Raw genomic sequence first — 27,241 nt, forward strand, 5'->3', positions numbered from 1 at the left:
TACTGAAAGTAGCATTTATTCATTCCACCCAAACTGAGCCGGTCAAGTAATAGATGACAGCATTTGGCAGTAGTGAGGTGTGTCTGTCCGCCTACTGGTTGGCCTAGTTGTCCTGCTGTAAGGGTGATATGTAATGGAGACACATCAGCAGTACAGTCCAACAGCATCAGATCACAGTCATATTCACTAAGCAACAAAGAGTAGAAACTCTCTAATAAGAAATGCTAATTTTGTTTTTTTCCATTGCCAAACGGTTTTAATATGGTGTGCCCTAATGAATACAATCCAGAGACTCTCACAAACAATCCCTAAAGCATTTTAAGTCTATGGTCAACCATAACAGAATATTTTATAATGAATCTGTCCAAGGTAAACAACTCCAGAGTCATTAGGTAGTATAATTGTTTTAATTTACATTTACATTTACATTTTAGTCATTTAGCAGACGCTCTTATCCAGAGCGACTTACTTAATTAAGGGGGGGGGGGGGTGTATTTTATCAAGTTTACATCTCCTGGTGTAATGTCTAAGTGTAACAGAAACAGTGAACATTCCAGGGCTATTGAGACTATCAAGGCAAAGGTAAGTACTTGAGCACCTGTGACCTCGCTATAAGCTTACTATTCGTACCATGTGATTGGTTACCCAGCGTTGACAACCAATGACATTACAGTTAAGTGTACTAAAATGAAGGCAGCTCCACTCCTGTCCAAGTAAAACTTACACTTCAGTCTTCCTTACTTCAGTGACTTAAGACACAATACCCTTCCAATAATTGATTGCAATCCTTACCCAATAGAAATCTACTGTAAAACAAAATGTCAAACTTTATACAAACAGAATCTTTTGACCTTATACAATGACAGTCCTCATGGAAACTGTAATACAAGCCAACTCCTCAAACATAGACCAATGTTCTCATTCAAAGTGCTGAGTTCTCATAAGAAACTCTTCATAAGACATTCTGTCCTTATAAAACACACTGTACTCATAACTCATGCAAAGTCCTGAGTTTTCATAAGACACTCTTCATAACACAAAGTCCTCATATAATGACTGTGTGGATCTCCACCTCCTCCGATGACGTAATAACAAACTCCTCCTCCTGCTGCTGCTCCATCACCTCGCCCATGCCCTCGCCCCCCGTCGTCGTTACCATGGTGACCGTGCCATCAGGCGTTTCCAGGGCGCCGCCTCCTGCCAGAAGGGTTCCGTCGCTGATGGCTGAGGCCAGCGTCATGGCGACCTGCGCGGTCAGGTTCTCAGGGGTCGCTATGGTGATGGTGTCACCACAGTCAGAGACGGATGTGCCCTCGTCCATGGAGACGTTGCGCACAATGATTTGGTGGCCGCCGACGCCGCCACGTGATTGGTTGACGATCTGCTGTACCACCTGCATGATGTGGTTGCCCATCTGAAAGGTGGGTAGAGCGGGGATAAGTATTGAGAAGCCTTCTTAATGTGTACCTAATAGTTGATTTATCTATGTCAGGGATCATCAACTACATTCAGCCGCAGGACGATTTTTTTCTTGAGCGGATGGTCGGGGGGCTGAAACGTAGACTGTAAATTGATCACAAAAAGTCCAAACATATGTTTTACAAAACATAAGCATTTCAAGACTTGCTTATATTTGTATACAATCACGTCTCTCTATTATGCGTGGGAATACTTGGGAACAGATTTCTTAAATTAAAATTACTTGATGGTTTCCTGGTGTTTTTACAGTCATGTCCAGCAATGAAAATCTTTAAACAAAATACATTTAGTTAAAAATAAATTTTGCTCCGAAAACTTGAGGGGCCAAATAAAACCACCCGCGGGCCGAATCCGCCAGTTGGGGAACGAAATGAAGTTTCGGTACAATTTTTAAATGCAGACAGATAATTTGTTGTATTTTTTGGTTGATCTTTTTGTGTAATGATGAACTTCACAGGGTGGCGAACATGCATGGTGATGAGCTTGATGCTCCTTTTCAATAAATATCCAGGGTCTTATTCTGGTGACATGATGATCGATGCTTGACAGCCGTTTTACAAATATTCTCGCTCTTAATTCATAATAATCTCATCATGTAGACTCGCCTACCTGCAATGTATCTGCGAGCTGTTGGCTAGAGCGCACATGCCACAGTAGGCATATTTGCTATTTAACAGTTTTCGGTAGAGTTGAAAATGCGATGGAAACACATTGAACGTTAGATTTTTTATTCGGGAATATGAAAATGTAAGTGGAAAAAGGACGTGTGCACTACGTCAACACATTGATATCAGCAACAAGTCAGTTTGGTGGAAACACCGGTGGAAAATCTGCATATTTTCCTTATGCAGATTATTTTATATTTGCATGAAAATCTGTCGCCAATTGGATGGAAACCTAGCTTTGGTCACATGTTAAATATAGGTCTATAAACGAGCAAACAGTGAAAGTGGGACTGATGTATGTGTGGAGGGAGGCGAGCGCTAGTCTAAGCCATCAAGACATAAAACCACTAGAACACAATTTCATGGCTCCAGGAGAAATAGGAGAGCAGAGCACTGACCTGATTCTGGTTGTCTTGGATGAGAGTCACCTCCTCGCCCTGCCCCTCCTCCTCCTCCTCCTCCTCTCCTGGGGCCTGGGGAGAAGAGACAGGACACGTGAACTATAGAACCTTCCATACATACTGACAGCATCATTTGTGAATGTGATGATGCATCTAATTTCTGTGAAAAAAAACACAGATCAATATTCTATTAACTGCGTTTACAGCAGCACCTTGTCTGTGTTGGTGCCTAAAGCTATGCCAGGTCAAGTTGAAACATTCAGTGAATTCAGCAAAAAGTATGGATATATTACTTACACATTTTCGGCAGTGTGAAGTGGGTAATAGATCCATTTTGGAGAATAACCCCCCCCACCCATCTATAAATGGTCTCACCCTAATGATGTACTCCTGGGTGTCAGCCACCACAGAGGAGAACTCCACCAGCACAGCGTGGGGGTCATCTGACATGATGGCTGCTGTGGCCAGGCTGTCTGCAGATGCCTGCTCCTCTGAGACCAGCATGCCTTCCTCCCCAGACCCCTCCTTCTGGCCAGCATAACAGCCACCTGGACACACAAACACATCAATGTAATCCTGTGTAGTGCTATTTGGCGGTTTGCTTGTGTCAATTGTGGAATTGATATAGGCTAATATGGAAAATCGATTACTTCATCAATTAAAAATCAGGGCCAGTGTCAGCCTATCCAAAGTAATGTAAGTCGGGAGTACACGCATAAAGAATAGTAACACTAATATCACTGATAAGATCAATGCCCGATACATCGGATCCTATGAATCTGACATTGATCTTAATGCTATACATGACCCAGGAGACAAGTGTTAATCATCCTGACCTTTGGCACGTAAGTGGCGGTTGAGGGTGCCATGCTCGGCGAAGCCCCGCCCACACTTGTGACACTTGAAGGGCTTCTCTCCGGTGTGATGGCGGATGTGGCGCACCAGAGAGCCCTTCTCCCTGAAGCCCCGCGAGCAGAACTGGCACACGTACGGCTTCTCCTGGGCGTGCGTCCGCTGGTGCACTTGCAAGGCATTCTGGGACAAAAGGGGAGGGGAAAAATTAAGAAAACAAGGTTTACATGGTAATTAATGAATCATCATCTATTAGTCAACCAATTCACTTCTGACATGCGAGAAAAATGACTGAGATAACCGTTCAATCGAAGAAGCTCTGAAACTTGACTTAACATTAGCAGACTCCTGCCATTTAAGAGACTAAATAAACTGACGAAAACCAGGAATTCAACAACTTTCAGTCAGAATATTTTGCCTGCTCACGGCCTCCTTGGTTTAAATAAAAGTTGAGTATGAACAAACCTTGGTCTTGTATCCCTTGTCACAGCTGTTGCAGTTGTACGGCCGTTCCTCTGAGTGGGCCCTCATGTGTTCCCGGACGTGTCCGATGGTCTTGTACAGCTTGCCGCACTCACCACACTTATACCGCCTCTCACTCAGGTGGACCTCCATGTGCTTCTTCAACAGGTAGCCTGTCAGGAAGTCTTTGTGACACATCACACACTTGAAGGGCTTGCAGCCTGCAGAGAGGAAAACACACAGATCAGCTACTGTAGGTCGTGTTCATTAGTGAACACAACAGGTAGTCCCTCCCCTTCAGACCGGTTTCCTTGGAGACTAGTGAACACGACCCAGGGAGAGAGACACTGGGGAGATTTGAGAAAATGTAAGAAACAGGGAATACATGATATAGACGTATCTGATTTTGAAACCTTGGCTGAATCCTCTTATCACCCCAATCATTAGATATCAATGGATCACCTATGGTGTGTGTGTGTGTGTGTTGACTAATGATGTAAAGAAACAATGGGTTATGCTGAGACTATCGTTAAAGGAAATCATTAAAAAGACATGGAGACAGTGGTCTTACCGAGGTGACCTTTGACATGGAAGCGGAGGTAGTTGAGCGCCTTAAAGGAGCGACTGCAGTGAGGACACTTGTGACTTTTAGACGGCGGCAGATCCTCCTGCTTGTCAGACATGTCCTACATGGCAGGGCAAGGGACATACATGTTTATCAACCTCCTGCTGTAGGTGAGAGTATACATCATGTTTATCAACCTCCTGCTGTAGGTGAGAGTATACATCATGTTTATCAACCTCCTGCTGTAGGTGAGAGTATACATCATGTTTATCAACCTCCTGCTGAAGGTGAGAGTATACATCATGTTTATCAACCTCCTGCTGTAGGTGAGAGTATACATCATGTTTATCAACCTCCTGCTGTAGGTGAGAGTATACATCATGTTTATCAACCTCCTGCTGTAGGTGAGAGTATACATCATGTTTATCAACCTCCTGCTGTAGGTGAGAGTATACATCATGTTTATCAACCTCCTGCTGAAGGTGAGAGTATACATCATGTTTATCAACCTCCTGCTGTAGGTGAGAGTATACATCATGTTTATCAACCTCCTGCTGTAGGTGAGAGTATACATCATGTTTATCAACCTCCTGCTGTAGGTGAGAGTATACATCATGTTTATCAACCTCCTGCTGTAGGTGAGAGTATACATCATGTTTATCAACCTCCTGCTGTAGGTGAGAGTATACATCATGTTTATCAACCTCCTGCTGTAGGTGAGAGTATACATCATGTTTATCAACCTCCTGCTGAAGGTGAGAGTATACATCATGTTTATCAACCTCCTGCTGTAGGTGAGAGTATACATCATGTTTATCAACCTCCTGCTGTAGGTGAGAGTATACATCATGTTTATCAACCTCCTGCTGAAGGTGAGAGTATACATCATGTTTATCAACCTCCTGCTGTAGGTGAGAGTATACATCATGTTTATCAACCTCCTGCTGTAGGTGAGAGTATACATCATGTTTATCAACCTCCTGCTGTAGGCGAGAGTATACATCATGTTTATCAACCTCTTGCTGTAGGTGAGAGTATACATCATGTTTATCATTCTCCATTGACTAACTCACCTCCATCTCCTCAGCCTCCATCTCCACACACTCCTCCATCACCTGGATCTCAGTCATCCTGCCCTCCACGTCCCTGACCTGCAGGACCTCTTTAGGCATCCCGTCCAGTGCCTGCTCCTCGGCCTCCTCCACCTCCTCAGTCTCATTGACTGCCTCCAGGGCGATGCCAGAGTTGATGATGGCCTGGCAGATGAGGTTGTCCCCCTCGGCCACCAGGGCATCTGCCTGAGCCTGCTCCAATATAACCTAGGTATGGGGAACCAGACAAGAACAGTGGGTCAAACATGGCTCTAGGAAAAATGTGTGACATCCAAAGAGGTTATATTAAACATCAACAGAGATTTGGGATACAAAGGAAATGCTTGGGGGTGGGTTTCTATATTTCCTTTCATCTGCACTGATGTGATACAAATGGACAGGCATTCTGTAGGCATTCACAACATGGCCTTCACCTATCCTGTGTTTTCAGATCACTACAAATTAACAGGTGTGAGAGGAGACGAGGAAGACAGTTTACAGTACTGGAATGCATCCAGATCTCCACACACCTGCTGTTCCTGCCCTTCTACCTCCATGTGGAAGTGGACCTCGTGGATGACTTCCTGTCCTCCGCTGTCAGTCTCCACCACGCTGACCACCGCCGCCTGAGCTTCCTCTTCCTCCTGCTGCTCCACTTCCTGCTGAGCAGCCAATGAGGCGGCCTCTGCCTCCACTCCTGAAAAAAAAAAAAATGACACCATCAATACGTATGCATTTCCCTGTCCAGCTACTTATCTACCGATAGATCCATATATTTAATATTTCTATCCATATATTTATCTTTCCATATTGTAATCTCCCTCTTTCCATATAAACAAAAGTACACTACCAGTCAAAGGTTTTAGAACACCTACTCCTTCAATGGTTTTTCTTTATTTGTACTATTTTCTACATTGTAGAATAATAGTGAAGACATCTAAACTATGAAATAACACATATGGACTCATGTAGTAACCAAAAAAGTGTTACATTAAAATCTATTTTATATTTGAGATTCTTGAGGTTCATGCGGTAGTCACCTGGAATGCATTTCAATTAACAGGTGTGCCTTAAAAGTTCATTTGTGGAATTTATTTCATTCTTAATGCGTTTGAGCCAATCAGTTGTGTTGTGACAAAGTAGGGGGCATACAGAAGATGGTCTTTTACCAAATAGGGCTAAGTCCATATTACGGCAAGGAGAGCTCAAATAAGCAAAGAGAAACGACAGTGCATCATTACTTTAAGACATGAAGGTCAGTCAATGCAGAACATTTCAAGAACTTTGAAAGTTTCTTCAAGTGCAGTTGCAAAAACCATCAAGCACTATGATGAAACTGGCTCTTATGAGGACCGCCACAGGAATGGAAGACCCAGAGTTACCTCTAATGCAGAGGATAAGTTCATTAGTTACCAGCCTCAGAAATTGTAGCCCAAATAAACAACATAGAAAATAGTACAAATAAATAAAAACCCTTGAATGAGTAGTTCTTCTAAAACTTTTGACCGGTAGTGTATGTGGAAACCCCTTCAAATTAGTGGATACACCTATTTCAGCCACACCTGTTGCTTACAGGTGTATAAAATCGAGCTTACAGCCAGCCAAACTCCATAGACAAACATTGGAGGTTGAATGGCCTTACTGAAGAGCTCAGTGACTTTCAACATGGTAGCTCAGTGACTTTTCAAATCAGTTCATCAAATTTCTGCTCTGCTAGAGCTGCCCCGGTCAACTGTAAGTGCTGTTATTGTGAAGTGGAAACGTCTCGGCACAACAACGGCTCAGCCGCGAAGTGGTAGGTCACAAGCTCATGGAACGGGACTGCCGAAGCGTGTAAAAATCACCTATCCTCAGTTGCAAGCCTCACTATAGAGTTCCAAACTGCCGCTGAAAGCAATTGTCAGCACAAGAACTGTTTGTCGAGTGCTTTATGAAATGAGTTTCCATGGCCGAGCAGCTGCACACAAGCCTAAGATCATCATACACAATGCCAAGCGTTGGCTGGAGTGGTGTAAAGCTTGCCACTTTTAACTCAGGAGCAGTGTAAACACGTTCTCAGGAGTGATGAATCATGTTTCACCATCTGGCAGTCTGATGGAAGAATCTGGGTTTGGCAGATAACACTACATGTCTGAATGCATAGTGCCAACTGTAAAGTTTGTTGGAGGAGGAAGAATGGCTGGGGCTGTTGTTCATGGTTTGGGCCAGGCCCCTTAGTTCCAGTGAAGGGAAATCTAAACGCTACAGCATACAATGACATTCTAGACGATTCTATGCTTCCAACTTTGTGGCAAAAGTTTGGGTAAGGCCCTTTCATGTTTCAGCATGACAATGCCCCCATGCACAAAGAGAGGTCCATACAGAGATGGTTTGTCAAGATCACTGTAGAAGAACTTGAGTGGCCTGCAGAGCCCTGACCTTAACCCTATCGAACACCTTTGGGATGAAATGGAACGCCAGCATCGTCACCCAACATCAGTTCCTGACCTCACTAACACTCGTGGCTGAATGGAAGCAAGTCCCCACAGCAATATTCGAACATCTAGTGGAAAGCCTTCCCAGAAGATTGGAGGCTGTTATAGCAGCAAAAGGGAAACCAACTCCATATTAACGCCCATGATTTTGAAATGAGATGTTCGACAAGCAGGTGTCCACATAATTTCAGTCATGTGGTGTATGTATCCTACCATCTATCCATATCTAGCCACCCATGCATGCATGATCCCTCAATCTTTTGACAGCCTGCTACCTTTCTGCTGTCCGTCCTTGCTGACAAGGATCTCCTTGTACTGGTTGAAGCGGATCTTCTCAGTGCAGGGGGTGATGGACTTGAGATGTCTGGTCAGAGCCCCTGACTCCCTGAAGGAGAGCCCACACAGATTACAGCGGTACGGGCGCTCGTCTGGGGGAAGAGAGGGAGAGAGACTGATGATGGAGATAGGAAATGAAGCTGCATATGTCACATGCAGCAAAATCTCATTCTGAGCCCGCCCCCTTCCAGTCCACTGTACCTGTGTGACGGCGATTGTGACGAATCAGGGAGCCTTTGGTGCGGAAGGCACTCCCACAGAGCTCGCAGGGGAAATTCTTATTCTCACTGTGGGTGATCATATGGGTTCTCAGGATGTTTGTCTAGAAGTAGACATAGAAAAATAGGTTTGTTTGATAGAGCATAAACAAGGGAAGAACAAAATAGCTGATAGTCATGATTTCCAAACTTTCTTCCAGACTAGACAAGGTAGTGACAATCTGTACGGGTTCATTCTCAGATCTATATCAACAGAAAGCACAGGTGCAGTACAACTCACCGTTTTGAATGTCTTCTCACATGTTTGGCAAATGTAGCGTCCATCTTTGTTGACCCTGTAGACTGGCTTGTCTGCACCGTCAGGGCTGTGGGCCTCGGTCCCCTCTGTTAGGACAGTAGCCTTCCCTGTGCCACCTCTCTTCCTGCGACTTTGAGAGTGGCCTTCAACTTCTACCTCACCTGAGAGAACTTTAGGCTGGTTAATTCAGTCCCCTCAAATAATTTTTTTGACTAACCCATTTCAACTGAGCATGAAAGTCAAAACAGGAGGAAATTGGGTCTCTGACAGAATATAAAGTCTTTGCCATGAGAAGAAACCATAAATCAATCAGATAATGTCTTATCAGTTATGGACAGATGATACTGAAGAGTGCAAAAAGTCAAGGAACATTGACTGACCGTTGTTGTTGGACTTGTCTGGTTCATCTGAAGACAGTCCACTTCCATCCATTCTTGTCATGGTAGCAGAGGTTCCATCTGGGGCAAAAACCTGACCAAACACAAACGTTTTAACATATCACCCCATGCATTTATGAATTCTACAATCTACACCGAGTAGGCACCGGGTGTACAATTGCCCGGGCAAGCCTACCTCTTGGTTGTTATCCCGGGGTTTATTGACGGGCACCTGGGGTTCCTGTGCCCGCGTGCAGTTCTGCTGAAGCTTGTGCTGGATGAATGCCTCCAGCGTACAAAACTCGTACTGGCAGCGTCCGCACTTGTGGACATCTTCATCTGCAGGTGAAATGCATGAAAAACATGCGTACAATCAAGAACAACACAGTTAAAAATAAATTGTTAAACGTTCAATGTTGTTGACTGACTGGCTAGCTTATTAATTGACACATGCAAGTGACTGGACATTGACATAGCTAAGTTAGCTAGCAACTGTAGCAAGTGCAGCCGCCAGCTAACTTAGCTAATGTTAGCATATTTAGCAAGCCTAGCTAGTTGGCAAGGCTAAAACGGATAAGTGCAAAGTTAAACTACAATCCGAGGATGCTAACTTACTAAATGTGACCAGCGCGACCTACACTACTTGGCTAGCTGGCTAGCTAGATAGCGTTAACCCGATACAGCGTAAGCAAAGATGTGGCGCTAGCTTGAGTGCACCGACCTTATTTTGTCGCCTACCAAGCAAGCTAGCTAGCAGCTAAATAAATTGAATCAATTGGAGTGGGCCTACATATATCCCAATAAAAATATATGACTTTTTTTGCACGTAAACTGTCTTTACCTTCATCTCCGAGAGTTGTTTGAATTGTGACAATGTTGTTGCCGTGATCCGTTTGCTCGCTCACTGTTTCTGCCGTATTATTATTTTCTACATTCATGTCGTTTGAGTTCTCCGTCTCTGTCGCAACGCTACTAGAGGGAAAACATGGCGGATTTACGACCTCGTAGTCATAACAACAAAAGTGTATTACGAGGGAAGGAAGGAGAAGAGACAAATCATAGGACCACTTGGATTTTGATTTATGCGTTTTACCAGATTTGGGTAAAAATTGCCTTTTTATTACCTATTACATGGCCAACTCTGATGTCTGAAATTATCATGCGCAGGATTTAAATAAATATCATCATCATCAAGACTGTTGGGAATTTGAATTAGCAAAATATTCCAGAATTTGAAATATTTCACGATATGTCTGCTCTACAATGTGAGTGTATTCCATAAAATCTATGCCTCTGTCATTCTCTACAAGAGGGCAAACTTGTCCACAGCATGGTATTGATATGATGCCTCATGATTTCCGTATTCTTTTCATATGGTGACCCACCGTGCGGTGTGAGCACGAGCCGCGATCTGTCAAACGAATGCAATGTAACACGATTGTTGCCTGGGGTCGATATTTTTTTGTCTAATTCCATGCATGAAACACAGGCACAGCAGCTATTCCAAAGATTATGATAACAATGCGCTTGCATTATTTCCTACACTTCAAACAATACGTGGACAGATCAGAGAAAAGCCAATTTACTAGCCTGGATGATTTATTTATTTATGTGAGGATGGGTGCAACTTCTCTCTACTCTAGTATATTCTGCTGCACATAGCAGAGCGCAATCTTTTCGCAGTGCTTTATTATTAAATGCTGGGTGGGTGCGTTCAGTTATAGCTCAGTGGGTAGTGTAACGCGGAAGTTCGTTGAAAGTTGTCGTGCATTTCGTGTACAGTTGACCTTCAAAAACATTCTGTGTTCAAGTTCCTTTTTCCGGGAATTGTAAGTGCGGAAACATTAGGACAACAAAATACATGCACGCTCCTCACGGGGTAAGGATTTATTGTAGCCTACCGCCATCTACGCTTAATCTACATCGTCATTGAGCTGATGCGATGACACCTGTGAAGGTGGATAGTCTACTGTTCATGCAATTCATTCATATTGAAAATATCAATGGCAGCGCTGTACTGGAAGCTATACGCAGGTATATTAAGTATATCCACTTTTTCCAAGCGGGAATTGCAAATAGGCTACCAATTTGTAATCCCCACTGATGCATATCAAAGTAGTGGAGGTATACACCGTAGCAATTATGTAGACTAGTATAATAGGGAAATCGTGCACAAAGTATACTACATAATCGAAAAGTACGTGAAGTATGTTCGCATGGGCGCAGCACACATAGCCTAGTTTTAACCGAATACGATCTTTCAGGCAGGGGTGAAAGTACAATTCATTTATTCCCGGTACGGACCTCCTATTTCCACTCGCAACATATTTCCAGCCTCCAAACAAACAGTGGTGAATGGAAACATACATATATTACTCAAAACACCAACAATTGTAATGACATGTGGCAATTGTCTTTAGGCTACACTGTATGAGTCCACTGCTGTCCGCGCTCGCCTCGTGTGTCGGGCACTCTTCTATGCCTTGGCAAAATGTCAGTGTGCTGGTCGAACAGCAACGCATTTTGGAGAGTAGGCTGCACACATATTCATGCCCCTGACATGCGGTTATGATAAAAAAGTGGTGTAATAGCCTACAGTTTCCTTGACATGTTGTTTTAATTATTGTGATAGGCTCATGTTTTACCGGTACTGGTACGGCGTAACCCCACTATTTATTTTGCCTGGACACGGTACTGGACCGACTTACTTTCACCCCTGCTTTCAGGCAGCAAGAGCGCGCAGCCGCTTGGAACAGCTCACAGAAGAACGACATCGGTAGCGGGCCATTTCCTGGTTGCAATTGATTTCATTTTGTTCAGTTAATGTGACAAAACAAGCAAGTATATGTAACAGTATAGGTTCCGTTACCACTCCACTATGTCTCCCTGTATAGCTTCCGCACCCACAAAGCATCGTTACCCATCGCGCCACAAAAGCTGCAGCTCTTGCAGAGCAATGGGAACAACTACTTCAGGTCTCAGAGCGAGTGACGTCACCCAATTGAAACGCTATTAGCGCGCACCACCGCTAACTAGCTAGCCATTTCACATCGGTTACATATAGTGTACAGCATGGATGGGCAACTTTGATGGGGGTGGAAGCCACACAAAAACGGACCTCATCAAGAGGGGCCGCAGTAGCTCGTGGGTCTGCTTACCTACATCCATATTCCTTAAATTTAAGAACGGGAAATATAGCAAAAGTGCACATAGAACAGATATAGCACTTCTTAGACTTGCTTTCGATGAGAATGACAGATCTATAACAGATCTATAACACATTGCTATGTGAATTTGGTGGGTCACCCAAAACGTTACATATTGCAGCTTAAATAGAAAATGACTGAAAAGTGAAAGTCACCCAGTAAAATTCTACTTGAGTAAAAGTTTAAATTTACTTAAGTACAGTGATGGAAAAAGTACTAAACTGTCATACTTAAGTAAAAGTCAATGGTATAGGCCTACATCAAATTCCTTATAGAGCAGTGGTTCCCAAACTTTTTATAGTCCCGTACACCTTCAAACATTTAACCTCCAGCTGTGTACCCCCTCTAGCACCAGGGTCAGCGCACTCTCAAATGTTGTTTTTTGCCATCATTGTAAGCCTTCCACACACATACACTATATGATACATTTATTAAACATAAGAATGAGAGTGAGTTTTTGTCCCAACCCAGCTCGTGGGAAGTGACAAAGAACTCGTATAGGACCAGGGCACAAATAATAATATTATAATAATTAATCATTTTGCTCTTTATTTAGCCATCTTACATATAAAACCTTATTTGTTCATCAAAAATTGTGAATAACTCACCACAGGTTAATGAGAAGGGTGTGCTTGAAAGGATGCACATAACTCTGCAATGTTGGGTTGTATTGGAGAGTCTCGGTCTTAAATCATTTTCCACTCACAGTCTGTGCCTGTATTTCGTTTTCATGCTAGTGAGGGCGGAGAATCCACCTCACATAGGTATGTGGTTGCAAAGGGCATCAGTGTCTTAACAGCGCGATTTGCCAAGGCAAGATACTCTGAGCGCTGCCAGAAATCTGGCAGTGTCTTCTGATTAAATACAATTTCACAGAACCGCTTGTTGCAATTTCGACGAGGCTCTCTTGTTCAGATATCGGTAAGTGGACTGGAGGCAGGGCATTAAAGGGATAACTAATCCAGTTGTTTGTGTCGTCCGTTTCGGGAAAGTACCTGCATAATTGCGCTCCCAACTCACTCAGGTGCTTTGCTATATCACATTTGACATTGTCCGTCAATTTGAGTTCATTTGCACACAAAAAAAGCATACAATGATGGAAAGACCTGTGTGTTGTCCTTGTTAATTGAATATAGTTGTGGAGAGTCCCTGTAATCCTAGATTCAGATCATTCAGGTGAGAGTAAACATCACCCAGATAGGCCAGTCGTGTGAGAAACTCATCATCATGCAAGCGGTCAGACAAGTGAAAATTATGGTCAGTAAAGAAAACTTTAAGCTCGTCTCGCAATTTAAAAAAAACGTGTCAAATCTTTGCCCCTTGATCACTAGCGTATGTTGTAAAAGCGTTACATGGTCGCGGCCCATATTTTTTTAATTTAAACTTTATTTAACTAGGCAAGTCAGTTAAGGACAAATTCTTATTTACAATGACGGCCTACAGGGGAACAGTGGGTTAACTGCCTTGTTCAGAGGCAGAACGACAGATTTCTATTTTGTCAGCTCGGGGATTCAATTCAGCAACCTTTCGGTTACTGGCCCAACGCTCTAACCACTAGGCTACCTGCCACCCATAGCAATGCGTAATGCAGAAAATACATGAGAGTTCAGGGGCCTTGCTAACGTTAACCATTTTCACTGTAGTGTCTAAAACGTCTTTCAAGCTGTCAGGCATTACCTTGGCAGCAAGAGTGTACCCAAGTGGCGTCGGGAGCAACTGCTTGCACGCGCGTTACCACTCCACTATCTCTCCCTGTCATGGCTTTTGCGGTATTTGACTGCCATGTGGGTATTATTAAAAACTTGAACTTGAAATATTATTTTCTATTTCTCTCTGTCAGCTGAAGCACCATGGTAACAGAAAGGCAGGCCCTCAGAGCTGTTGCACTTTGTCTGGTGCTTGTTGCTGCTGTCAAACTTCTGCTTTCAGAATACAGGTGAGACATCCTACCATGGGCACAATCCTCATTCAGTGAGGTGTTGGTAGACTCATATGATATAATATTGTGTTTTTCTTAGCCTCTTGGGACAGCCGTTCGTTCTGGGTGCTGAGATTATTTTATTAAAACTTTCTCAAGCCTTTATTCGTCTTCAGAAGAAAATCAAAAAGTTACTGTTTAAATCTGCCTTGTTCCAGAATTGAAAGGAAACAGAAGTTGGCCATCATGGATCCTGGCTCATTTTGGCACCAGGGACCAAAGGTGAAGGAGGCTGTTACTGTACACAAGTCAGAGGTTATGAACTCCTTTTTTAACTGGGACCAGAAACCAGAGGTTCCAGAGCCTCCAGTAGAAAAAGGAGCAGACACAGCACCTCTGGAAACCAGCAAAGGCCCTGCAAGAATAGTACACCTGGATCTGAAAGGTGCTGCACCCAAAGTCAAATACATGAAGCAGGTGAGAAAAGTTGTTCTCTCCTTGAGGTGGATCCCCCAAAAATGTTATTTGCAGGGCCTCACTCTGGATAAGAGCGTCTGCTAAATGACTCAAATGTAAAATGTAAATGTGTTCTTTGTAAGGTGTATCCCTTTCCTGCAGTCAAATGACCTAGTGACCTGATGGGTGGAATGTTGTTCATATAATTTAATAATTAATAAACATTGTAAAAAAAATCCAGTGTTTCTATGTCAAACGGCTTTGTTATATTTCAGTCTTCTGTGATGTACGTATATAAAGTGTAAAATTGGGATGCAAACTCCCAAAATGTAACACATTTCAACTCTATATCTGACATGGTACAGGTGTCTTATTTTTTTAAGCCCATAACCATGTGTGTGAGGTGTATACTTTTGTTTCAAAGTAGATTTGTTTGACTACCAACAAACACTCTGTGTGACCCCGATTTAGCCTGCTGCAGTAAAAGGTTTTAAGATTCATATTTTAATGGAGATACTGGCATATGGGTAGTCTTGTTTATATAGTATAGCTATATAATTGAATTGAAAAAAAATGCAGTATAACAGCTTTATCCACCAGAAGCAAAGTCATTGTGACGGTTTCCATTCCAGATCTTCCCGCTCTTCTCCTCTCTGGGTGCTGATGGTGTTCTGCTAGAGTACGAGGACATGTTTCCCTATCATGGAAACCTGACGATTCTCAGGTCACCGTATGCCTACAGGTGAGCACCAGATGGTGATGTCTCAGTCAATTTATGATTGATAGGAAAAAACTAGGGCCTGGAGTTTTCCTTGTCAGATCGCATGTAAAAGGAGAAACTCCTGACCCTGATGATAAAACTAAGTCAGAACTAGGATGGACAATCCATAGAGACCTGTATTACTGTTCTATTGGATTATTCGTGTTCTATTTAAATATGTGTCACAATGATGAACAGTCTGCTGTATATCTCTGTGTTCTCTGTTAAACAGTATGGAAGATATAGAGGAGATAAAGAGCCTAGCCAAACTCAACAATCTGGAACTGATTCCTTTAGTGCAAGTGTTTGGACACCTCGAGGTAAGTCAGGGATACTGTATCAGTGATGTAGTGGGGATAAAATAGGTGGTTACGCTGTTCACAGTGAGTAAAGTAAAGCTCCCTATACTTTGAATGCATTTTTCCGCAAAAGGTGGGTAAACGCCCACGCAAAATAAGAAAGTTGCGTAAACAGCATTTACGTGTGTTTATCCGACACTAAATACTAAATGCTGCACTATTTAAACACTTGCCCCCAACCCCCCTTCCCCAAAACACGTGTAAATATTGGACAATAAGTTGTGCCTTCCTGTATTATACTTATGGTAAAATGTTTATTCTACTGAGCCATTTACTTTATGTTCGTATTCTTATCTCTTATTATTTCTTATTGTTGTTGCATTGTCCAGAAGGAACCTGCTAGTAAGCATTTCATTGGACGATATATAGCATGTGTATCCCGTACATATGACTAATACAACTTAAACCTGAAGCACTACACAGCTGGTCTGTATCTATTATACTCATATTGGTTCCTCGGTCTCTCCTGAGGCTATAATGACCTTAAATAAGCGGATCACTTGTTTCATATTCTAACCATACCAGAAAAGCCAGAATAACTATACATTCCTTGGAATGCTCATTTTCAGTCATGACTGCGCTGAGACCAGAGCCATGCTAGATATCTATCTAAATATACGGCTCTGAGTGATACTATTCCATAGTATTGTGTAATGAAATTGAACCACTGTCGCCTGTGGGGTAAAAACTATGCCACAAATCTCCTCTTTAATCTGTCCTCCTCTTATTTCCTCTGGATAGTTTGTGTTGAAACATGAGAGGTATTTCCACCTGAGGGAGGTGAGGGCTTTCCCTAACAGTCTGAACCCCCACCATCCTGGCTCTGTGGCTCTGGTCAAGGACATGGTCTCCCAGGTCATGGACTGTCACCCTGACGCACGCTGGTTCCACATGGGGGCTGATGAGGTTTGTGGGTGGGTGTGTGCGTGCGTGTGTGCGTGCGTGTGTTTGTATGTGTATCAAATCAAATCAAATCAAATTTATTTTTATATAGCCCTTCGTACATCAGCTGATATTCTCAAAGTGCTGTACAGAAACCCAGCCTAAAACCCCAAACAGCAAGCAAAGCATGTGAAAGAAGCACGGTGGCTAGGAAAAACTCCCTAGGAAAAACTCCCTAGAAAGGCCAAAAACCTAGGAAGAAACCTAGAGAGGAACCAGGCTATGAGCCAGTCCTCTTCTGGCTGTGCAGGGTGGATATTATAACAGAACATGGTCAAAATGTTAAAATGTTAAAATGTTCATAAATGACCAGCATGGTCAAATAATAATAATCATAGTAGTTGTCGAGGGTGCAACAAGCACGTCCGGTGAACAGGTCAGGGTTCCATAGCCGCAGGCAGAACAGTTGAAACTGGAGCAGCAGCACGGCCAGGTGGACTGGGGACAGCAAGGAGTCATCATACCAGGTAGTCCTGAGGCATGGTCCTAGGGCTCAGGTCCTCCGAGAGAAAGACAGAAAGAGAGAAAGAGAGAATTAGAGAGAGCATATTTAAATACACACAGGACACCGGATAAGACAAGAGAAATACTCCAGATGTAACAGACTGACCCTAGCCCCCGACACATAAACTACTGCAGCATAAATACTGGAGGCTGAGACAGGAGGGATCAGAAGACACTGTGGCCCCATCCGATGATACCCCGGACAGGGCCAAACAGGCAGGATATAACCCCACCCACTTTGCCAAAGCACAGCCCCCACACCACTAGAGGGATGTCTCCAACCACCAACTTACCGTCCTAAGACAAGGCCGAGTATAGCCCACAACGATCTCCGCCATGGCACAACCCAAGGGGGGGCGCCAACCCAGACAGGAAGACCACGTCAGTGACTCAACCCACTCAAGTGACGCACCCCTCCCATGGACGGCATGGAAGAACACCAGTAGGCCAGTGACTCAGCCTCTGTAAAAGGGTTAGAGGCAGAGAATCCCAGTGGAAAGAGGGGAACCGGCAAGGCAGAGACAGCAAGGGCGGTTCGTTGCTCCAGCCTTTCCGTTCACCTTCACACTCCTGGGCCAGACTATACTTAATCATAGGACCTACTGAAGAGATAAGTCTTCAGTAAAGACTTAAAGGTTGAGACTGAGTCTGCGTCTCTCACATTGGTAGGCAGACCATTCCATAAAAATGGAGCTCTATAGGAGAAAGCCCTACCTCCAGCCGTTTGCTTAGAAATTCTAGAACACTACTAATGTATGTAATCCTATCTGTCTGTAGGACTTTCAGTTCAGCAGGATATTGAGATATGCAAATAAAGTGCAAGTAGATTGTTATAAGACCAGTGAGATAGGCCTACATTTTTCATACCCCCTGGTTTCTAGTGTGTGTGTGTGTGTGTGTGTGTGTGTGTGTGTGTGTGTGTGTGTGTGTGTGTGTGTGTGTGTGTGTGTGTGTGTGTGTGTGTGTGTGTGTGTGTGTGTGTGTGTGTGTGTGTGTGTGTGTGTGTGTGTGTGTCTCCATGTTCCTCAGGTGAGGGGTCTGGGAGAGAGCCAGGACTCTAAAAACTGGTTACAGAGCAACAAGGGGGACGTTGGGAAAATGTTCCTGAACCATGCAGTGTCATTGGCCCGTTTCATCACAGAGAGAAGGTCAGGGGTCAGAGTGATTCTGTGGGACGACATGTTGAGGAAGATCAGCCCTGCCACTATTAAAGGTGTGATGATGAGATCTCCTAGCAGTCCTACTGTACTGTGGATTGATTAAATTAATGTATGTTTTTCTAATTAGAACTGACTGACTTCAGGACACACAAGTGCTTCTATGTTATATCTTTATTTTTTTACTTTATACCATTTTTTACAATGAATTATGCCATGTGCATTACAATGGAAATTGTTAAACCCCACCAAGTGTTTGACTAGTTGCTCTATAGCTGATTCTTCATCTGTTCATACCCCTAGAGTCAGGCCTGCCGGATCTTGCTTCCCCAACAATATGGAACTATTTGAAGAAAATGGATACAGATGGTATAGGTATGTTTATGTTTTCAGGCATTATTACTTTTTTTGTAATAATTATTTTTTATAAAAAAATTCCACCCCAGATACAAACATACACATACGAACAACAATTTACGGACGCACACAAACATTGACTACAGTTAATCTGCCCAGATTCGCATGCTCACACCCCCAACACTAGTGCCTGCAGAATCTTTTGCCCCATGGCCTTAAACTGTACCAATTCTTTTTTTTTTCGGTCGCCCATGCTATTTAAATAATAAATCATGAGATTGTCCATTGTGTTAATGATGGCGGATTGATTGATTCCCAAGTTTTTAGTATATGTTTTTCAAGATGAGTGATGAGAAGAGAATTGTGCAGCCCATTGTATCTCACTACACCTCCATATGCCATATGTCTTGAGATATGCAGACAGACAGATTAAAAGTAAGTTTACATTGTAATACGTATAACATGCCAACTTTCTAGCTCCACCAATAACTTTTGGACTGTATAGCATTCCCAGAAAGCATTGATTATTGAGTCATATTCAGTTTTACACTTAAGACATGACTGTCGTTGTGCTGTAGAATTTGTGAATGTTGTCTCTTGTACAGTATAATAAATTGTATACATTTAATTTATACTGGACTAAGCGTACATTTTCGTTAACTAAATTTGTTAGGTATGCCCCGACATCCCCTCCATCTTGTGCAAACAAATCAAATCAAAATCAAATCAAATGTTATTAGTCACATGTGCCGAATACAACAGGCGAAGACCTTACAGTGAAATGCTTACTTACGAGCCCCTAACCAACAATGCAGTTTAAAAAAATACAGATAAGAAATAAGATAAGAAATAAAAGTAAGAAGTAATTAAAGAGCAGCAGTAAAATAACAATAGCGAGACTATATACAGGGGGGTACCAGTACAGAGTCAATGTGCGGGGGCACCAGTTAGTTGAGGTAATATGTACATGTAGGTAGAGTTATTAAAGTGACTATGCATAGATGATAACAACAGAGAGTAGCAGTGGTGAAAAGGGGGGGAGGGGGGGCAATGCAAATAGTCTGGCTAGCCATTTGATTAGATGTTCAGGAGTCTTATGGCTTGGGGTAGAAGCGGTTTAGAAGCCTCTTGGACCTAGACTTGGTGCTCCGGTACCGCTTGCCGTGCGGTAGTAGAGAGAACAGTCTATGACTAGGGTGGCTGGAGTCTTTGACAATTTTTAGGGCCTTCCTCTGACACCGCCTGGTATAGAGGTCCTGGATGGCGGGAGGCTTGGCCCCAGTGATGTACTGGGCTGTTCGCACTACCCTCTGTAGTGCCTTGCGGTCGGAGGCCGAGCAGTTTCCATACCAGGCAGTGATGCAACCAGTCAGGATGCTCTCGATGGTGCACCTGTAGAACCTTTTGAGGATCTGAGGACCCTTGCCAAATCTTTTCAGTCTCCTGAGGGGGAATAGGTTTTGTCGTGCCCTCTTCACGACTGTCTGCTTGGACGGTGTGCTTGGACCATGTTAGTTTGTTGGTGACATGGACACCAAGGAACTTGAAGCTCCCAACTTGCTCCACTGCAGCCCCGTCGATGAGAATGGGGGCGTGCTCGGTCCTCTTTTTCCTGTAGTCCACAATCATCTCCTTTGTCTTGATCACGTTGAGGGAGAGGTTGTTGTCCTGGCAAGACACGGCCAGGTCTCTGACCTCCTCCCTATAGGCTGTCTCATCGTTGTCGGTGATCAGGCCTACCACTGTTGTGTCATCTGCAAACTTAATGATGGTGTTGGAGTCATGCCTGGCCATGCAGTCATGAGTGAACAGGGAGTACAGGAGGGGACTGAGCACGCATCCCTGAGGGGCCCATGTGTTGAGGATCAGCGTGACGGATGTGTTGTTACCTACCCTTACCACCTGGGGGCGGCCCGTCAGGATTCCAGGATCCAGTTGCAGAGGGAGGTGTTTAGTCCCAGGGTCCTTAGGTTATTGATGAGCTTTGAGTGCACTATGGTGTTGAACGCTGAGCTGTAGTCAATGAATAGCATTCTCACATAGGTGTTCCTTTTGTTCAGGTGGGAAAGGGCAGTGTGGAGTGCAATAGAGGTTGCATCATCTGTGGATCTGTTGGGGTGGTATGCAAATTGGAGTGGGCCTAGGGTTTCATGGATAATGGTGTTGATGTGAGACATGACCAGCCTTTCAAAGCACTTCATGACTACAGCCATGAGTGCTACGGGTCGGTAGTCATTTAGGCAGGTTACCTTAGTGTTCTTGGGCACAGGCACTATGGTGGTCTGCTTAAAACATGTTGGTATTACAGACTCGGCCAGGGAGAGGTTGAAAATGTCAGTGAAGACACCTGCCAGTTGGTCAGCGCCTGCTTGCAGTACACGTCCTGGTAATCCGTGTGGCCCTGTGGCCTTGTGAATGTTGACCTGTTTAAAGGTCTTACTCACATCGGCTGCAGAGAGCGTGATCACACAGTCTTCCAGAACAGCTGGTGCTCTCATGCATGTTTCAGTGTTATTTGCCATGAAGCAAGCATAGAAGTAATTTAGCTCGCCTGGTAGGCTTGTGTCACTGGGGAGCTCTCGGCTGTGCTTCCCTTTGTAGTCTGTAATGGTTTGCAAGCCCTGCCATATCCGAGGAGCGTCAGAGCCGGTGTTGTATGATTCGATCTTAGTAGATAGTGTGGTCTACAGCTTATTATGAGATACTCTACCTCAGGCGAGCAATAGCTCGAGACTTCCTTAAATATTGTTCACCAGCTGTTATTTACAAAAATACATAGTACGCCGCCCCTTGTCTTACCAGATGCCGCTGTTCTATCCTGCCGGTACAGCGTATAACCAGCCAACTGTAACTTGATAGTGTCGTCGTTCAGCCGCGACTCCGTAAAGCATAAGATATTACAGTTTTGAATGTCAGTTCCTTTTAAGTCTTGGTTCCAACCGTTTTTTTTTTTATTCTAAGAGATTGTCAGTTGGATAGGCTCTCTGCAAGGTTTTCTATATCTTACCTATCATATGAACATCCGTTTATGACTCAAATAAGATTCCCTCAAGGTTGCTCTGATGTCCAAAATATTTAAAATTGAAATTTCATGATATGCAACTTTTAAATTGCATGTATTTGAGAATATCTACATTGGTCAGTCCAAAATTGCTTTTTAATTCTGTCATGGAAATAAATGTATTTCTTGTTACCAAGTGATTTACAGTTTCTATGCCTTTAGTTTTCTATGTGGATGTCACGCTCTGACCTAGGAGAGCTGTGTTTTCTCTGTTTAGCTAGGCCAGGGTGTGATAGGTGGGTGGGCATTCTATGTTTTTGTTTCTATGTTTTGGCCGGGGATGGTTTCCAATCAGAGGCAGCTGTCTATCGTTGTCTCTGATTGGAAGCCATACTTAGGCAGCCTGTTTTCCCTGTGTTTTCGTGGGATCTTGTTTTTGTGCAGCTGTGTTTATTGCAGCCCCAGCACGTTACGTTTGTTTCTGTTTCACCTGTTTCACCTGTTTCTTGTTTTGTTCGGGTTCACTAAATAAATATGTGGAACTACCGGCACGCTGCGCCTTGGCTAATTTATGACAGGGAATACGAAGATAGCACTCGTGACAGTGGACCAATTTATTGGTGAATTCTGAAAAGCTATCCAAGGATTGTTCCATAGGGTTGAATTTGATGGGAGTGATATTGGTTCTTATAGAATATGTTTCATTTTCTTCCATATTGTTAGTGTTCTTAACTATGAAGTTGTTAATGTTTTTAGCTTTATCCTTTGAAAATAGACACATGAAAAGATTCTGGGGATGAGCATGTGCATCTTCAATATGTACCCATTGTTCCTCTTTAGTGTGTTCAACTATATGTCACGAGTAAAAGCCTTGGGTAGCAAGTTGATACAATTCCAAGTCCGGAAGGTTAAACCACTCTCCGACTTAAAAAGATGTTAAACTTTTCTTTGTCTTTTATGAATTTTCTTTGTCCATATAAAGTATGTTATGACCGAGTATATTTTTTTTAAAGAATGTCTTCGGTGGGGTAATTGGTATTACCGATGACACAGAGTCTAGACCATTGTAAAAGTGTTTACACCTTTTGAATAAGAGAGGGAAAATATTATGTTTACCAATACCCCATTTTATTGTTTTCTATTTTGAACAGGAACGTTGATATCTAGATACCATGAGGCCGGTTTCAAGGGTGTATGGTTCGCCAGTGCATTTAAAGGGGGCACAGGTATTGACCAGCGATGGACCCCTCTTGACTATCAGCTACAGAACCATCTGTCCTGGATAAAGGTCATGAACTCTATGACCAAATACCCCTCCATAACCCTCCATGGCATCCTGCTAACCGGATGGCAGAGGTAAGACATTGATTAGGGTTGCAACATTTCTGTAACTTTTCCAAAATTCCTCCTGGTTGGAGGATTCCGGATTTCAGGCTTATTCCCTTCTGATTCCAGGAATCTTTCAATAGGGATTTCTGGAAAACCTGGTAATTTGGGGGAAATTACCAGCATTTTGCAACCCTGACACTAATCAACCACAATTGACTCTGATACTGATGTCTTGGTAATGTTCAAAGTGTGTGTACTAAACCTGAGCATGCAGAAGATATACTGTATAAGGCATGATGTTATATAGTTGAACTAGATTTCTTGACTCATAACTCATTCCGTTGGCCCATTAAACTAAACCAACAGGACGATCCTGTCTTTTACTGTGTGTCTGTGTTATGAAGTGCTGCACCTCAGTGTTTGAAATATTTTACCCTCCAGGTTTGAGCACCATACAGTGTTGTGTGAACTCCTCCCAGTTGGCATTCCCTCCCTGGCTATGTGTCTACAGAGCTTAAAGCATGGTAAGGGCCAGGGGAACTGTGAAATAGGGACCTTCTCATAAGTCATAAGGACAAAGATTCATCAGAAGGCAGGCAGGTAGAGGTGCAAATGTGTGTTTTTTATTCTATTTGCACAGTTCTGTTGACGAGGGTGATACATGTACAAGTTGATATATTTACAAACGTCTGACTTCAAAATGTCAGTATTCAAAAAGAAAAAGCCTCCTAACAGGAAAAAAATAGCCTAAGCATAAAGGCACAGGTGGTAGAACCCTGCACGGGCATGAATTTTAAGCCCGAACCCTACCTATGCCCGTGACATTCAGGCCCTACCCTACCCAGGCCTGATTGCTTCTGCCAAATTTAAGGCCCAGCCCTGCCCGAAACCCGAAATCAGAAATAACTGTGAATATCCATTGCAACGGCTCCGCTTGGGCTGCTCTGCTCAATGAAGAGACATGAGACAGCAGTTAGCTGTAAGCTACTTTTCGTCACTCTAACGTTGACAAAACTCAAGGAACATTATTTCCTGTGAAATAATCTCTACTGGCTTATATTTGATGAGGTTGATCTTAGTCAGATATGACTGTGCTGCGCAGCAATACACAAGCAAATGGCTCAGCTTGAAAATGATAGTGATCAATTTAGTTATACCCGAGTCCTGCCTATACCCTAGCTATTGATGAAAAAATCGGCCCTATCCGGCCCTAACCCGATGTATAATGTCAGGTCCAGCCGGGCTCGGGTCGGGTGGCAGAGCTCTAACAGGTGGGGTCTGCTAGGCTCTGTTGCAGCCTCCCCAAACAAATCCTCAACCAGAACTCATGAGAACATACCCAAACGGACACTTAAAGGAAGAATCCACTCCAAATCTATATTTTGGAATTGCAAAATGCATCATATGATTCAAACGCATCATCATGATGATGTGGCAAGTGACACTGCTTCTTGAAAATCCTATATCTTGAAAACTTGACTGCTGACTAAAAAAAACATAGGGACTGTATCAACAGTAGACTAATGAAAAAATGCCAAAAGATAGTTGTTGAGTCGATTTCTTTCTTTAAATACAATAAACCACACCTATCCTGGCACTATGTGAGAGTGGGTGCACTCAACATTTACAAGACTGAGAAACCAGACATATGCTCCAAACAAAAGACAATAAAGCAATTGACAGAAAACTGGTGAATATCAGAAGTGTTGCGCAGTTTGTGAGCTCTCCAAAGAACGTGTCCACTACAGACATGAGATCGGTAAAGTATTACAGTACACCGGTCTTGTAACTAACATTATGCATGTGTCTGGACAGGTGCATTTGACGAAAAGGCAAAGATGGAGGCTCACCACATACTGGGCTGCAACATCAAGGTGGAGAAAGATATCTGGTTAGTAGTAGTCTCAGTTAGTAGTAAAACAGTACTATTTAATCAAATGTGATGACCTTTCTTCAGTCAACTTCAACTGAAATACTGTTTTGTATTATGAGAAAGACCAATTGCAATTTTGTAGAGAAAGGAAAACGTACAGCTGAAGATTGGTGAGGAAGGTGGAACTTGGGGATTTCTCTTTTGTGTCAGAGCAAGAGTGTGTGGCTACATTCCTTTCTTAAGTCAACCTGAACTGTACCATGTCACATATGGTTTACTTGAAATGCCTTGCATTGTGAACTTAACAAAACATATGTTGTTTGGTAAAGTGCTTGACCTTTCTCTCCTGTTTGTCTGCCTCTGTAGTGAGGGGAGTGGAGCCTTCACAGGCTCTCAGATCTACCACATGGTGTTTTACATTCACACAAACCTGCAGAAGGAGGTGGAGGCCCTCATGAAACACTAGTAAGCATCCATCGCTTTCATTTTTATTTATGATTCCAGAGTATGAAGAAGACAGCATAAGTAATTAGATAAGTCATTCAGAAGCAAAGAAAATACCATATATTTTTCTGATGGCAATTTATTGTCTATTCATCTGATGTTTATCTCATACAGCCACATCAAAGGGGGTTTCAGTCGCTACCACAGAAAATACAATTTTGCAAATCCAAGAATTATAGGATTCTTCCAAGGTCTGCTGAAGAAGTAAGTATTGCTTTTTTAAATTCTTGATGGTTAGCCATCACCTTTCTCTTCACCATTAACACCGCAGAGACATTATCTGGATGTATGAGAGATATTCAGCCACTTGGAGGACAATGGAATAAAAAGTGCCCCTTCTTCGTTAGTTAAACCCTTGTCTCCTCTTCCAGACTGTTGGATAAGTGGGAGACGTACATAGAGAACTTCCGTATGGAGATGGAGGGTATCTACTTCCCAGACACAGTGGAGGAGTGGATGGAGGAGAATGTCAACGCCAACATGGATCTACTGAGAGAGAACGCCCGGGATGCCGAGCGAATCCTAAAACTGAATGGACAGCCCAAGTCACTGAAGACCTTATAGTGACTGGTCTTGTACAGTCTCCAGACCTGATGCCGTTGGGTTATAACTTTGCACATAGTACCTGCTGATGGTATGTCCAAAGGAGTTTTTCAAGACCATGCGACTTGACCAGGAAATACTCTGGACCATAGTTAAACTGGTGCTAGCTGTAGCCTTAACTAGGGTCCACAATTTGGCTCTCTGGCTTTACAAGCCATTAACTGTGTGATTGTGCTGAATAGTGACGTGTCACATGGCTCATATTTACATTGCAAATCATGCTGTTTGTATATAGTACGGTAGCAGAATCTGCACTGAATCTGTTTCTTTGTATGTTTGTTTTTCTGTTTGTTTATTTGTAGTGGGGAGTTCTGATGAGAATAACATTCTGTTATAACACTGTCTGTATTACATTATCATTATAAGTTTCCTGTATATGTTTTTTTCTAGATCCTCCCTGTTGCCACATGATGCAACTAAGGGTTTTTGCCAGTAACCATGGCATAATATGTTTTTTACTGCTTGGAATTTTAGCATGAGGGCCTCGGATGGTCTATGAGTTATGAGGAAATGTATGTTAATTACAAATGTATGCTTGAATATGAACACCACAGAAAGGAACACTGATCCAGTTATGATCAAATTGCACTGTAAGATTCATGCAGTCTATATTATACTGCAATGTTAACATGCCTTTACAGCTTACAGGATGTAGCTCTTTATGTTCTATTGATATGCTGCTGCACAGTCTCAGGTTAAAACACTGTCTGATTGTACAACATTGTTGAACATTGGTCATTACAAATTAATTGTGCAGTCATTACAAATTGAAGATTGTGTATGTTGCACATATTAGTTGATTATGCTTGATTGAAATGTATTATGATTTTAACTTGATTATTGTTATTTTATTGTTAATACTGGATATTTTCTTTAAAGAGGAGCTCTGACAGTTCCCTGGATGTGTAGGTTATGGTATTTTGGTCACCTTGGGTTTCCTTTATCATAGCCTACCTCAATGCTGACAGTGTACAATACCAATTAAAAAAGCACATTGATTCATAGATTTATATGACTTGATTCTGGTATGTGAATACTGAGAGCTTAAATAAAT

The 27,241-nt window shown here is 42.9% G+C and overlaps 2 protein-coding genes across 8 annotated transcripts; one reads left to right on the forward strand and one right to left on the reverse strand.

Annotated features, from left to right (window-relative positions):
• On the reverse strand, positions 1 to 13,096 carry LOC106601781 (transcription factor E4F1). Of its 5 annotated transcripts, none has more exons than XM_045715533.1 (14): positions 13,033 to 13,096; positions 9,415 to 9,557; positions 9,222 to 9,312; positions 8,824 to 9,011; positions 8,527 to 8,647; positions 8,265 to 8,417; positions 6,046 to 6,212; positions 5,498 to 5,743; positions 4,431 to 4,545; positions 3,863 to 4,080; positions 3,382 to 3,580; positions 2,921 to 3,093; positions 2,543 to 2,617; positions 1 to 1,414 (listed from the first exon to the last, which is right to left on the reverse strand). In XM_045715533.1, exons 1-14 carry the CDS (start codon positions 13,070 to 13,072, stop codon positions 1,046 to 1,048), a joined length of 2,298 nt encoding a protein of 765 aa, XP_045571489.1. In that variant the 5' UTR covers positions 13,073 to 13,096; the 3' UTR covers positions 1 to 1,045. The 5 variants fall into 5 exon arrangements, with proteins under 5 accessions (XP_045571489.1, XP_045571490.1, XP_014049611.2 ...); XM_045715534.1 differs by having other exon boundaries at positions 8,824 to 9,002; positions 13,033 to 13,089; XM_014194136.2 differs by lacking the exon at positions 13,033 to 13,096 and adding an exon at positions 11,927 to 12,159.
• LOC106601782 (hexosaminidase D) lies at positions 10,191 to 27,191 on the forward strand. Of its 3 annotated transcripts, none has more exons than XM_014194138.2 (14): positions 10,191 to 10,320; positions 14,265 to 14,360; positions 14,561 to 14,819; positions 15,431 to 15,540; positions 15,791 to 15,878; positions 16,659 to 16,823; positions 18,393 to 18,576; positions 18,824 to 18,895; positions 23,030 to 23,234; positions 23,649 to 23,731; positions 25,023 to 25,098; positions 25,447 to 25,545; positions 25,699 to 25,788; positions 25,956 to 27,191. In XM_014194138.2, exons 2-14 carry the CDS (start codon positions 14,275 to 14,277, stop codon positions 26,146 to 26,148), a joined length of 1,710 nt encoding a protein of 569 aa, XP_014049613.2. In that variant the 5' UTR covers positions 10,191 to 10,320; positions 14,265 to 14,274; the 3' UTR covers positions 26,149 to 27,191. The 3 variants fall into 3 exon arrangements, with proteins under 3 accessions (XP_014049613.2, XP_014049614.2, XP_014049615.2); XM_014194139.2 differs by lacking the exon at positions 10,191 to 10,320 and adding an exon at positions 10,902 to 11,097; XM_014194140.2 differs by lacking the exon at positions 10,191 to 10,320 and adding an exon at positions 13,309 to 13,345.
• The last annotated feature ends 50 nt before the right edge of the window (positions 27,192 to 27,241 follow it).

Source organism: Salmo salar, chromosome ssa03, assembly GCF_905237065.1.
Source record: "Salmo salar chromosome ssa03, Ssal_v3.1, whole genome shotgun sequence".
In the NCBI taxonomy this organism is placed as follows: Eukaryota; Metazoa; Chordata; class Actinopteri; order Salmoniformes; family Salmonidae; genus Salmo; species Salmo salar.